Consider the following 12,890-nt stretch of genomic DNA (forward strand, 5'->3'; position numbering starts at 1 on the left):
GTTGCTTTCTCTTTCCAGGGTTTTCACAGATACTCCACAGACAAGAGTTGGCACTTGCCGCACTTTGAGAAGATGCTGTATGATCAAGCGCAACTGTCAGTGGCCTATGCAGAGGCGTTCCAGGTAATTTTCGTGTTGCTACCCGGCTCACATGCTCTCAGCAGTTGATTATGGCAGTTGATTATGGCAGTTTCTGATTCTATTGCCCTCCCCTAATTAACGTCACTTGGTTACTATGAATGCTCCTTGTCCTAATGTGTTTCTACCAGCAGCAAAGACAGTATTTTGGAATATTGCTTCTCTTTCTGATGATACACTATTTTACTTGTTAAATGTAATGAGACCATCTAGCTGTGCTGTAATTATTCCTACCCCTCAGACATGCATCTTGTGAGTGCCACTGTCCTTTTGACTCTCATCCTATAGCTCATGCTCTCACCACAGTACTACAGAGTCTCTATCCTTGGTCTCTCTCTTCATCCATCACTTTTCACCCCAGATCAAGGAGAGTCCCTGTCCTAGTGTCTGGATGTATGACATTAGCACACATGCACATACAAAGCATGCCTTTACCACATATCAATTACAATGCAAAGCCTTTACAATGTAAGCTAAGTATATGTAAGGTTCATGAAACCCATTTATATATATATTCACTGAAAAAAACAAAGGTTACAAGGACATTATAGTTAGGTTCAGATTTCACTCGTACAAACACATTGAAATTCAGCAGTTATTGTTACCTGAGCTAAATATAAATTACAACCCGCAATGTGCTGCTTATTACCTCACATGACATCACTGATGACATCACTGATGACATACCTGATGACATCATCCAGTAAGTGAGTGTTTTCTAAATGTTTGAGTGTTAAATATATATATTAAGCTACTACATTACATTAAATTTGTATACTTTATGTATTAGTAATGAGTGATACTATGTCTAACATGTATTATGTGTGTGGCAGTGGGTATTCGTATCTGAGTAGGTGTCTGAGGGGCTGTATGGGTGTGTGAGTGGATGTATGGGTAAGTGAGTGGCTCTAACTAGCTGTATAGATGAGTGAGTGGCTCTGTGACTAGCTGTATAGGTGAGTAAGTGGCTGTATAGAGTAGGTGTGAGGCTGTTTGGGTGAGTGAAGGGTGCGGGTGTGGCAGTATGGGTGGGTGTGTGAGGTGCTGCATGGGTGACTAAGTGGCTATGAGAGTGGCGGTATGGATGAGGATAACTGGTTGTGCTTTGCTGTGATTGCTGCAATTAAGGCTCGCTCTTGGGGCTTGAAAATTGAATTTACCTTTTTAAGGAACTGTTTTGTCATCTTAGGCGCTTGAGCTTTAATCTAATCTGACATACAAAAACGCTGCTTAGTTCACGTTGTAGGGAACGCATTTTACTTATTTTAAAAAACTTACCTCGTGTATTCTTCACGTTGCAGGGAACCTATTTTTCTGATTTTAAAATGTACCTTGTGTATTCTTGCCCGTTTCCTTACTGTTGCGTGCAGTCCCCGGTCCACCACAGCTGGTGCTGATTGTGTGGAGGGAGCTACAACGCTAAAATTGTTTTTCCTCACTTCCGGTGGACACTTGACATCCACCATCTTGTGAGTGTCACGGTCTAGTCTTTAGACCCACGCCCTCTCACACACTACTTAAAGTGGATATGGCGCTGACGCGCAGCGGGCACGCCGGCGGCGCGCCGAAGGCAAGCCCGTCTGTGCCCGTCCGCGACCAACCCGCGCCCAGCGCCAGCCATGCTGCCCGTCGCCCCCCAATTCTGTCCAGGACTACATGACAGTTAGAGGAACTAAATACAGGTAAACAGTGCGGTCACTTGCTTGAGATTAACGGTATTGTGGGACCGATAAGTTGCCTACAATGCCAGATCCAAATCAATGTTATTGACCATTATATAACGACTATCCCAGACATCACACATTCCCACTCAGTATCCATCCTTGGTGGCTTAATAAATGCTCGCTCTTTAAGGAAGCATGCCCTGGATATAAAGGAGCTGATTGTTGAGAATAAATTGGATATCCTATTTATAACCGAAACGTGGTTAAGGGAAGACTGTAACCCAGATATTGTAACCGCTCTGCCGCCAGAATTCACCATGTGCAGGGTGGACAGAGAGGAGGGTAGGGGAGGGGGAGTAGCCATCATACACAGGGAAACTGTGCAGATGAAGACTTTCTCCCTCCAAAGCCTTAAAGGAGCAGAGCACATGGGATTCTGTTGTACCATGGACTATTCCTTTTCCTTCTCTGGAGTCTTGTTATATCGACCGCCAGGAAATAGCAATATTTTTTTAGACTCCCTGCACTCAGTGAGGCAGTGCTTAGATACTCGAATTTTACTCTTCTTGGGGACATTAACCTTCATTTAGAATGTGAGAGTAACTTGGGAGTGTCATCCTTCCTTGAAACTATTACTATGTTGGGACTTAAACAGTTGGTACAAGGCCCATCTCACGGTGGCGGACATACTCTTGACACCATCTGCTCCAACCTAGAATCTTTACAGACTAGTGAACCACTGCCACAGGTCTGGTCTGACCATAGTCTTATCCCCTTCGGCTTTTCTATTCCCCTAAAAACTAGTTCAGGTACAAGCAACAGTGACCATACTAATACTAGTAAACGGAGGTGACTCTCGTTGGCCTCTAATCATCTCTTGACAGCCACAGCCTTAAACATTGTACCGGAACTCATAGGGGAACCTGAAGAGGATTCAGTCAGCTTTAACAACTGGATCACATCCATTGGAAACAAATTGGAACCCCCCAGAAGAGCCACTAGAACCTCCAAAAGGAAGATCCACAATGACCCTTGGTTTTCCAAAGACCTAGCGGATCTCCACTTACAAAGCAAGCAGCTAGAACGTAAATGGAGGAGAGGATACGAAGTATCCAAGTTGCGTACCTTCAAAGCCTTCAGGAAGAATTATAAGTTGGCCATCAATACTGCAAAAAGGGATTACTTTTGCAACAAAATCTCTACAGCTAAGAATAACACAAAAGAAATATTTAAAATTGTAAAATCCTTTACTGATCCTAAGGCCCTACTTACCACCATTCCGTCGTCTGTGACACTCTGCAATGAAATTGCAGATTACTTTGAGGACAAAATTAAAAACATCCAAAAGAATTTTGGGACCTGGAAACAGGAAGATACTAGTAAATCAGACCCCAGTACCAATACCCCTATCTTGGTTTCATTTCAAGCTGCTACTTTAGCCCAAACAAAAGAGGCTATATTAGCTTGCAAATCTGGCTCACCTCTAGACGTCTGTCCTCTGACGTTCCTACATCATATCATTGATGTGGTTAATCCTGTTATTAATGGCATAGTAAACTCTTCACTCGCCTTGGGTAAAGTTCCCTCAGATTGGAAATTCGCGATTGTCAAACCTCTAAAGAAGAAACAGAATATAGAATCCTCAATCCTATCTAATTATAGGCCTATCTCGCTCCTGCCCACTCTGGGTAAGATCACGGAGAAAATAGTATGTCAACAACTTGCTACTTTCACCGAAGCTGCATCTATCCTTCATCCTCAACAGTCGGGCTTTCGTCCTAATCATTCGACAGAATCAGCTTTACTTGAGATTACTGACACCCTAAAATTCATCCTAGACCGTGGCAGAAAGGCAGTTTTGATTCTTTTGGACATGTCTGCTGCGTTTGATACCATCTCCCATGATATCCTGTTAGCCAGACTAAGAGCATGCGGCATCACTAACACGGCCCTGGCATGGATTGAATCATTCTTGTCCAACAGGAAACAAGTCATCTCTTTGGGATCTTGTGTGTCATCTGAACGCACTGTCTCTACGGGTGTCCCTCAGGGGGCCTCCATCAGCCCCCTGCTGTTTAACATATACATGGCCCCACTGATTTCATTGATCTCTTCCTTTGGAATTGAGACCACATCTTACGCGGACGACACACAGCTCATTCTGTCTCTGGAGGATAGATCGACATTTGCTGAGGAGAATTTTAAAGCATGTTTTGCTGAGATCATTAAATGGATGACTAACAACCATCTCTGTTGTAACACCGACAAAACAGAGATTCTCCCTATTGGTAAAAATAACACGTTTCAACCCAGAGACTGGTGGCCAGAGGCCACGGCAGCCCCTCCATCCACTGTTGAGGTGGCCAGAAATTTGGGAGTTTTATTTGACTCCTCACTTTCCTTCAAGCCTCATGTTTCAAAACTAACGGGTACTTGCTTTGGCCACATTCGCACATCGAAAAAGTTCTTCAATGTTATTCTAGCGGCAGCAAGGAAAACTGTAACAGTAGCTCTTATACTGTCACGGTTGGACTACTGTAATAGCCTTCTCGCTGGGATTAACAAATCTTCCCTAAGACGGCTTCAGGTGGTCCAACATGCTGCTGCTAGGCTGGCTCTGGGACTTCCCCGTAAATCATCGGCCTCAGCTGCTCTGAAGACTCTACATTGGCTTTCAATCCCCAAAAGAATCCTCTTTAAAATTCTTTTGACGACCTTTAGAGCCGTTCGAGGAGTCGGCCCAGCTTATCTTTCCGCCAGATTTAAACCATATACTACTGCCAGAACTCTTCGTTCAAGCTCGGCGAATCTTTTGGCTGTGGGAAGGTTTAAGCTATCAACAAAGGGAGGAAAATCAGCCACAATATTAGGAGCAAAAGCATGGAATCATTTACCCAAGGAACTGAGGGCAATACAACAGCTAGATCCGTTCAAACGTGCCCTGAAGACCTGGATATTTGGTCTTTCCGACGCCCACTCTCTTGCCCTTATTTAGTTAGTACAGTAACAGTCAACCCGGTTATCTTCAGCGCCAGGAGGCTCCGTCTGGAGTGACAGTTGCGCTATATAAACTCACCTTTCATTCATTCATGAGTGAATGGGTGTGTAAGTAGCCGTATGGGTGAGTGAGTGTGTGTTTAGTTAACTGAGTGGATGTGTGAGTGGCTGTATTGGAGAGTGGGTGTCTGTGTGAGTGGCTGTATGGGTGAGTAAGTGGATGTGTGAGTGGTTGTATGGATGTGTGAATGGGTATGTAGGTGGGTGTGTGAGTGGCTCTGTTGAGTTGTTGTATGGGTGAGTGACTGGGTGTGCAAGTAGCTGTATTGGAGAGTAAGTAGGTGTGTGAGTGGCTGTATGGATGAGTTAGTGGCTGTATGAGTGACTCTTGGTGAGTGACTGTGTGAGTAGGTGTTTAGTTGAGTGGCTGTGTGTATGAGTGAGGTGTGTGTGAGTGGCTCTGTGGATGTGTATGTGGGTGTGTGAGTGGTTGTGTGAGGGTGTGAGTGGGTGTGTGAGTGGTTCTGTGCATTATGTAATCAGTGATGTCATGAGTGATGTCACTGACCATGTCATGAGTGATGTAATATGTGAGGTGATAAGCAGTACATTGCGTGGGCATGGGCGTAGGTTATAGTTAGCTCAGGTAAAAATAACTGCTGAATTTCAATGGTTTTGTATAAGTGAAATCTGAGCCTAACTATAAGGTACCTTATTTCCCAACTATAGCTTCCCTGTAACCTTTGGTTATTTCAGTGAATCTCTACGTTTAAAAAAAATAAGAAATTCTAAGTATAATGTCTCTATAACCTTTGGTATTTTCAGTGAATTTCTCTTTTTTTAATGTTATTTCTTAACTGTAATCTGTAACCTTTGAGAGTGGGTGTATGACTGGTTCTATAGGTTGGTGAGTGGCTGTATGGGCCTGTGAGTGGCTGTATGGGTATGTGAGTGGCTGCTAATGGGTGTGTGAGTGTTTGAGTAAGTAGCTGTATGAGTCAGTGACTGGGTCTGTGAGTGGCTGTATGGGTTTGTGAGTGGGTGTGTGGGTGTGTCTGTATGGCTGTGTGAGTAGTTTTTAGGGTGTGTGAGTGGGTGTGTGTCTTGCTTCAACCTTGCAAAATACCACTCCCACACGATTGCTCAAACATGATAAAGCAGGAGACATGTAACAGAACACCTCAAAGACTCTCTTTTCAGAATAAGGCTTGGGGTTTTATTTATGCAATGCTCTTTAACAAAAAGACCTTCCCAGATGCAACATTCAAATGTATATAGAGATATATATGTATATGCAAGCAATAATAACACACTTGGCAAATGCAACAGTTCAATGCATGAATAATAATAATGAATAAACAAGCAGAAAATAATACTGAACGTACTGCAAGAAATCAGAAAGATATATACACTAAATACATCAAATAAATACTTTGGATGTGCACTCTGACTCACTCACACATCCCAAAGAAACCACCTCAAACGACAATAGCCACTGGAAACTGAATTGCACACACAAACAGCCAAGCATCACAATGGCACTAGTCAGAAACAAATCACTTCACCTGGCGCAAACACTGCAACTTAGTCCACTCTAGACTGGGGGATTCTCAGCCGGGGTTAAGAGTCTCAGCAACCAGGGCTCTGCTGTACCGAAGTAGAGGCGTCCGCCCCCATTCGGATTTCACACAATCCCAGTTTCTAAGTCAACAAACCTCAGCTTTATAGTCTCATAACACACTAGAAGGTTCGACAGACGTTCCCTCTGGGCCAAAGAAACTTACTGGAATTGGCCACCTTCCATGCAAGCATTCCAAAGGCAAAAGGAGTTCCCACGTTCCCTCTGCATTCTCACATGTTCCAGTCTTTATCATAACGAAGCTTACGAAAGTCTTCCAGGGTACATTTAACAATCTCTTCCAAAAACAAAACAGAGCAACCGTAAAGGTAATTAACCTAAACAACTTGCAAAAACTCTGGGGGACTGTGCGCGCAAAAAATCTCAAGCAAGGCAGAGTCAGAATTCAGGATGACATGAGGCCATGTCAAAGCTAATAGTAATAACTTCATAATTCTTAACAATGTACAACACAATACACATTTGTGCACCACTGCCTATAGCATCACATACTTAATCTCTCAATGTACAACATAATGCACATTTGTGCACCACTGTTCATAACACTGCACTTCGAGACCAAAAAGTACATTCCATATCTCTCTCTCTTATGCTTTCAAATGCACATCCCACACGTTCTGTTCTTGGCAAGCTGTTCTACTCTGACAGCTCTCACTTTAAGACTACATGAAAGAAACCTTCAAGGGAAAAAGGCATATGCAGGATGTCGTACATTCATGCTAGGGTAAAATGAAACACAAAGTCAATTAAAATGATGGTAGTCAAAGGTCATCACGTGGTGTCAAACCATAAGAGTGCTTCTAGCACTACAGTGAGTGGCTTTCTGAGTTAGTGAGTGGGTGTTTGAGTGGCTGGGTCTGTGTGTGGGTGCGAGAGTAGCTGTGTGGGTGTGTGAGTGGGTTTGTGAGTGGCTGTATGGGTCTGTGAGTGGGTGTGTGATTGGCTGTGGGGATCTGTAAGTTGGTGTGTGAGAGGGAGTAGTTTTGTGGGTGTGTCAGTGGCTGCATGCCATACACAGTTCCACCTCTCTGCGGAGGAAAGAAACCAATTGAGGGATCCAGTTGCCCTGCAACTTAAAGCGCAAGATACTGTCCCGACAAATAATACAATGGATAGTCTCCCCCTGGGGAGCAAAAACCTGCTTTGTAATACTCGCTCACTAGCGAAGCATGCCACCCAGGTGTAGGATCTTATATCAACTGAGGAACCCCACATTTGTTTCTCAACAGAAACATGGCTTAAGCCTCACTCAGTCCCAGCCATTACATTGGGTATTCCGTTGGGATACAAAATAGTCAGGCTGGACCGTCCCAATAAAATAGGACGAGGGGTGGCAATCGTCTATAAGGAGGAATTGAATATCATCATTCTCGAGGAAATATGTACACCCCAGATGGAATTATTAATTTTTAAAATCAACTCAACATCTAGGGATCAAAGGAAGGGAGCATTGGTGTATCGTCCACCGGGCCCGAGTGGGAACTTCTCTGTTGTACTCATAGAGGCCTTAGCACCGTATGTGCAAGAAAATCACGACTTCCTCTTGGTGGGGGATTTTAATGTCCATAGTGAGTCAGAGAAGTGCATGGAGGCAAGAACTCTCCTAATGGATCTGGACTCTCTGGGACTCAAAAAGATCAATTATGGACCCACTCATGAGGCAGGCCATACCTTGGATCTAGTTCTGTCCAACTCATCCTCAATCAAATGCATGGCACCTACTCAGGTAGAATGGACAGATCATTTTATCCTAAAATTCCATACTGCTGCCATTGATAAGCCACGAATACAGATCGCCTTGGCTAGTAAAAGGAGACCTTGGCATAAACTTACCACGGAAGCCTTCAGAGAGAAGTATAAAGCTCCCCTGTCTAAGAACTCTACAGATGATGTAATAACTGCTGTTAATAGGTTTGAAGAGAAGGTTAGAGAAGCAATAAACACCATTATCCCGCAGAAAATATATAAACCTCGCCCGGCAAATAGGCAAGAAGTCTGGTTCTCTGAGGATCTAAGATCTCTGAAACAATTAACCAGAAAACTGGAAAAGTTATGGAGACAGTCTCAGAGGCCTGAAGATAAAGAACATCATAGAACCTCCCTTAAGATGTATTATAAGGCCATTAGGGCGGCACAAAAAAATCATATTGCAGCACAATTAACAGCGGCTGGGAAAGATTCAAAAGTACTGGGTAAAATCTTACAAACTTTTACCAAGCCAGTAGCTTGTGAGACTGCAGAGGTTGCATCCCAGGATCTTTGTGATGAGATCTCCCTATTCTTCATGAAGAAGATAGATGGGATCTATGACAAGATTATGGTCTCAAACGCAACTGCTGCAGGAGAAAATAACACTTCTCAGAATACTGCACAGCAAGTGCAATATACTCAGTGCCCTACAAGCTTTCCCCCCATTTCCTTAGAGGAGATAACCTCATTAATCACTCAAATCAAGAGTGGTAGCCCTTTGGACACCATCCCTGCACGTATCATGCCTATGTTGGCAGATGTTCTGGGGCCAGGAATTCAGAATTTAGTCATCCTCTCCCCTAGCACAGGGGAGGTTCCTCTAGACTGGAAAAGGGTGCTGGTAAGACCACTGAGGAAAAATACTGCTATCCCCTGGACGGAATTGTCTAACCTAAGACCCATCTTGCTTCTCCCCTTTTTGGGTAAAATAACTGAGAAATTTGTAAATCGGCACCTGTCGAATCACATCGAAAAGGCAGGTGGGCTGGATTCTTCCCAGTCAGGTTTTAGGCCAAGACACAGTACCGAGACCACCTTGTTGTCAGTCGCAGACGATCTACACATGTTCCAGGATAAAGGTCACTCTGTTATCCTGGTTCTGTTGGATCTGTCTGCGGCGTTTGACACCGTGTCACACAACATCATGACCACCAGGCTAGTTAACATCGGCCTGGAAGACAAGGCTTTGGCTTGGTTGAGGAGCTTCCTAACAGACCGCACCCAAAGGGTCACCTTGGGTGCATATCGGTCAGAGGAGTTGGGGATCTCTAAGGGGGTGCCACAGGGCTCCTGTTTGAGCCCTAATCTTTTCAACATCTATGTGGCCCCCCTAGCTAACATCATGAGGTCCCATGGTTTCATCCCAGTGTCATATGCGGATGACACCCAACTCCTCTTTCCTTTTAAAATCCTCACTGCTGAGGTTAGGAACTCCTTTGTCCAGGGGATGAAAGCAGTGGCTCACTGGATGGCATATAACTTCCTGCAATGTAATGTTGCCAAGACGGAAGTGATGCTGTTCGGTTAGGCCAAACTCCTGTGGACTCCTGACTGGTGGCCTCAAGATCTTGGCCCAGTCCCTGAGCCCAAGTAGGTAGTGAAAAATCTAGGGGTCCGACTGGACCAGGAGCTTTCCTTAAAACATCATGGAAACCAAGTGGTGGGCTCTTGTTTCCACATCATCGGTTTGTTGCGGAAAGTGTTTCCTTTGCTGCCAGACTCTACTAGAAAAACCTTGGTGCAGGCTCTAGTATTGAGTCGACTGGATTACTGTAATGGACTATTACTGTCGGCAAATGAAGGAGTAATTTCCAGACTCCAGGTGGTCCAGAATTCCGCTGCTCGTCTTGTCTTAAACCGGCCCCCTCGCACTCCCTCCAAACCTCTGCTGACCAAGCTTCATTGGCTATCCATCAAACAGAGGGTGAAGTTTAAAACCTGTTGTATTATACACAAATGTTTACATGGGAGAGGCCCTGCTTACCTGTCCAACAAATTCTCCCCCTATGTACCCACGCGCTCTCTGAGATCCAGTGAACAGGCCTTGCTGTGTGTACCCAGAGCAAAAAAAGCAAGACAGGGAGCTAGAGCCCTTTCAGTTGCTGGCCCAATTCTATGGAATAGCCTCCCAATATCTCTGAGACTCTGTGATGATCACCTCCCTTTCAGGAAACAATTAAAAGCTTACCTATTTCAAAATTAACATGATATACTGCATGGACTCTTTTCTTGTATTATGGTTGGCCAAAGGCGCGGAGATACTCCTTTGGGAGTCGATTCCAGCGCGGTATAAACTCGCAAATAAATAAATAAATAAGCGGGAGAGTGTGAGTGGTTGTGTGTGTCTGTGAGTAGATGTGAGAGTGTCTGTGTGGGTGTGTCAGCAGCTGTGTGAGTGAATGGGCCAGAAGGGAACCTCACCTGCTGCTTTATCTAACAAGAGTCCACAATTTTGCACAGAATGCCTACCCAACTTGAGTACTTTCTACTGGTTAATTAGTAAGTGCTACCTCATTGGGTAAATGTCTAGTGCATATTCTACACTACAGCTCGTATGTGACCACAAAGAAATGTCTCCGGTGCACTTGTGTGTGTTTCAGCAATGGGATTGCTCCTCTGCATCTTCATCCAGATATCTGTGCTAGCATGTATCGTCCTATTGAGAAGACAACAAGACTACAAACAGATAAATCTCCACCAAACAAGGATCCTTTGTCTTAACTACATGGCGTAAGTGCTTCTTTATTTGGTGGAGCTGTCCTCATATTCTTTGGCATCAAGAATGCATCACTGAAATCGGCGGGAAACACGCTAGGGGGCCTTTTGCTAAGCTGTCCATCTTACTGGTAAAAGGCGGGAAGACCTTTGCATACTTCTAAGGGGTATGTGATGGAGCCAAACGGGCAGAGCTTCCAGATGATTTGTAAGTTTTTATACTCATGGTAATTTAAAGGGAGAACCCTGGTCTCTGCTCTCACTGGGACAGGACAAGAATGCATTCAAAGGAAAGGGGGGTGAGGCCCTTCTTTCCGGGCCAACATTGGCCCCGGGTACCCCATACCCTGGGGCCTGGCCTCTGGATGCTGGGTGCTCTGGAGCCATCTAGGGCACCCGGTGTGCAGTGTTGGGGGACCACGGGGTAGCCCCCGCGGTCCCTGCCGGCTCCCCGCCTCCAGCAGGAGATGGCATTGCTTCCTCACGTAGGGAGCAGCAAAAAATGCTGCTCCCTGCATGTGGGAACAACTTTTTATCTGTTTTCCTGCCTGCTTGACAGTGGGCAGGAAAACAAAGGAAAAGTCCGCTCCCTGTGGGTGGGAACAGTTTTACTTTTTGCTCCCGCTGGTAGCGGACTTACTGTTTGCTCTCTCTTGGCAGGAGTTGTCAATGCTCCCACCAAGCAAGAGCAAATAGCTATGTCCCGGGGGTGGGCACCCCGGGACATAGGGAGCTGACCTTTGGGTTGACGGACCCCAAGGCCATTAATGGCTCCAGGAGGGGGGACTACGCAGCTCCCTCCTATGTTCTTCTAGAGCCTTCCCCAGGGAAATGGTGGTTCTGGGGCTAAAAATGGGCCGTTAGGGGCAGCGTGGACCCCCTACGAGTTTAAATTTGGCGTTGCCCCGCGAAGGTGGTGGTACCCAGGGCCCCCTACCATTTTCATGAATTTTCCCCACCCAGGGGAGGTGGCGGTCCTCGGGGCAATTTAAAACTAAGGAGGGGGGTCCATGTGGTGCCCCCCTGATTTTACAAACAAGCCTTGGGGAGGTGGTGGTCCCCAGGGCAATAAGCACCCCCTCCTCATGTTTTCTTAATCACCTGGTCTTGGGGAAGTGGGAGTGCCCGGGGCCCATAGTGGCAGTGGGGAGCAGAGCCGCATGCTCTCCCCTCCCCATAATATATAGAATAAGACCCCAGGACCTGGCCAACCCAGGGGCTCTAATGCAAACAAACTTGGGAGATCATGCTTGTTTTTGTTGTTTTTTTTACATTTTTTAGGGTATTCGCGAACCTTCATGATTTTTGTTGCAAATATTTAAAAAATATGTCTTCTGGGCACTGGCATGGTCCCTGGTGGACCACAGCACCGGCCCTAGGGTTAGAGTATTTCTACCCTGCCCCCTTCTCTTTTTTGTACCTTTTTGTGTGGAACTCGGCTGAGTCTTAGCCCCAGAATGGCCGCCAACACTTCCTGATTGAAGTGTTGGTAGCCAATCACATCACTGCACAAGATCGGTTGGATTCGTCGAGGGTCTGCATCTCTAGATATACAAATGTGTTTTTCTTTTAATATATCAAACTCCTGAACGGATTTACACCACATCACAAAAACTTGGTGTAATTCTGTCCAGCAGTTCGGGCTGTAGACGTGTCTAAAATCTCTATGGGAATTAACATGGGAAACACACTCTTTTTTACCCTTGTTTTTATTGGCCCCTACTTGACGGATCACCACGAAACTTTCAATGCACAACTAGATTCAGGTGGCCACTTTTTTTTAGAGAATTTCGTGAAGATTTATTAAACGGTGCCAAAGATATTAGCAAGTAAAAAAATGCTTTTCCTATGGAAGCTATATCCTAACTATAACTACCTACTGGTAATATATATATATATATATATATATATATATATATATATATATATATATTCACTGAAAAAACCATAGGTTTCACACATGTTATAGTTAGCTGGACATTTTACTG

The 12,890-nt window shown here is 45.0% G+C and overlaps 1 protein-coding gene across 13 annotated transcripts in view; it reads left to right on the plus strand.

Annotated features, from left to right (window-relative positions):
• The window catches only part of SPATA20 (spermatogenesis associated 20), a 2,191,885-nt gene that overhangs the window by 745,687 nt on the left and 1,433,308 nt on the right, over positions 1-12,890 (plus strand). For all 13 annotated transcript variants that reach the window (XM_085617132.1, XM_085617125.1, XM_085617126.1 and 10 more), the window contains one exon: positions 19-123. In XM_085617132.1, the coding sequence (XP_085473258.1) occupies positions 19-123 (105 nt within the window). The remainder of the gene's footprint in view (positions 1-18; positions 124-12,890) is intronic.

This window comes from Triturus cristatus, chromosome 7, assembly GCF_964204655.1.
Source record: "Triturus cristatus chromosome 7, aTriCri1.1, whole genome shotgun sequence".
In the NCBI taxonomy this organism is placed as follows: Eukaryota; Metazoa; Chordata; class Amphibia; order Caudata; family Salamandridae; genus Triturus; species Triturus cristatus.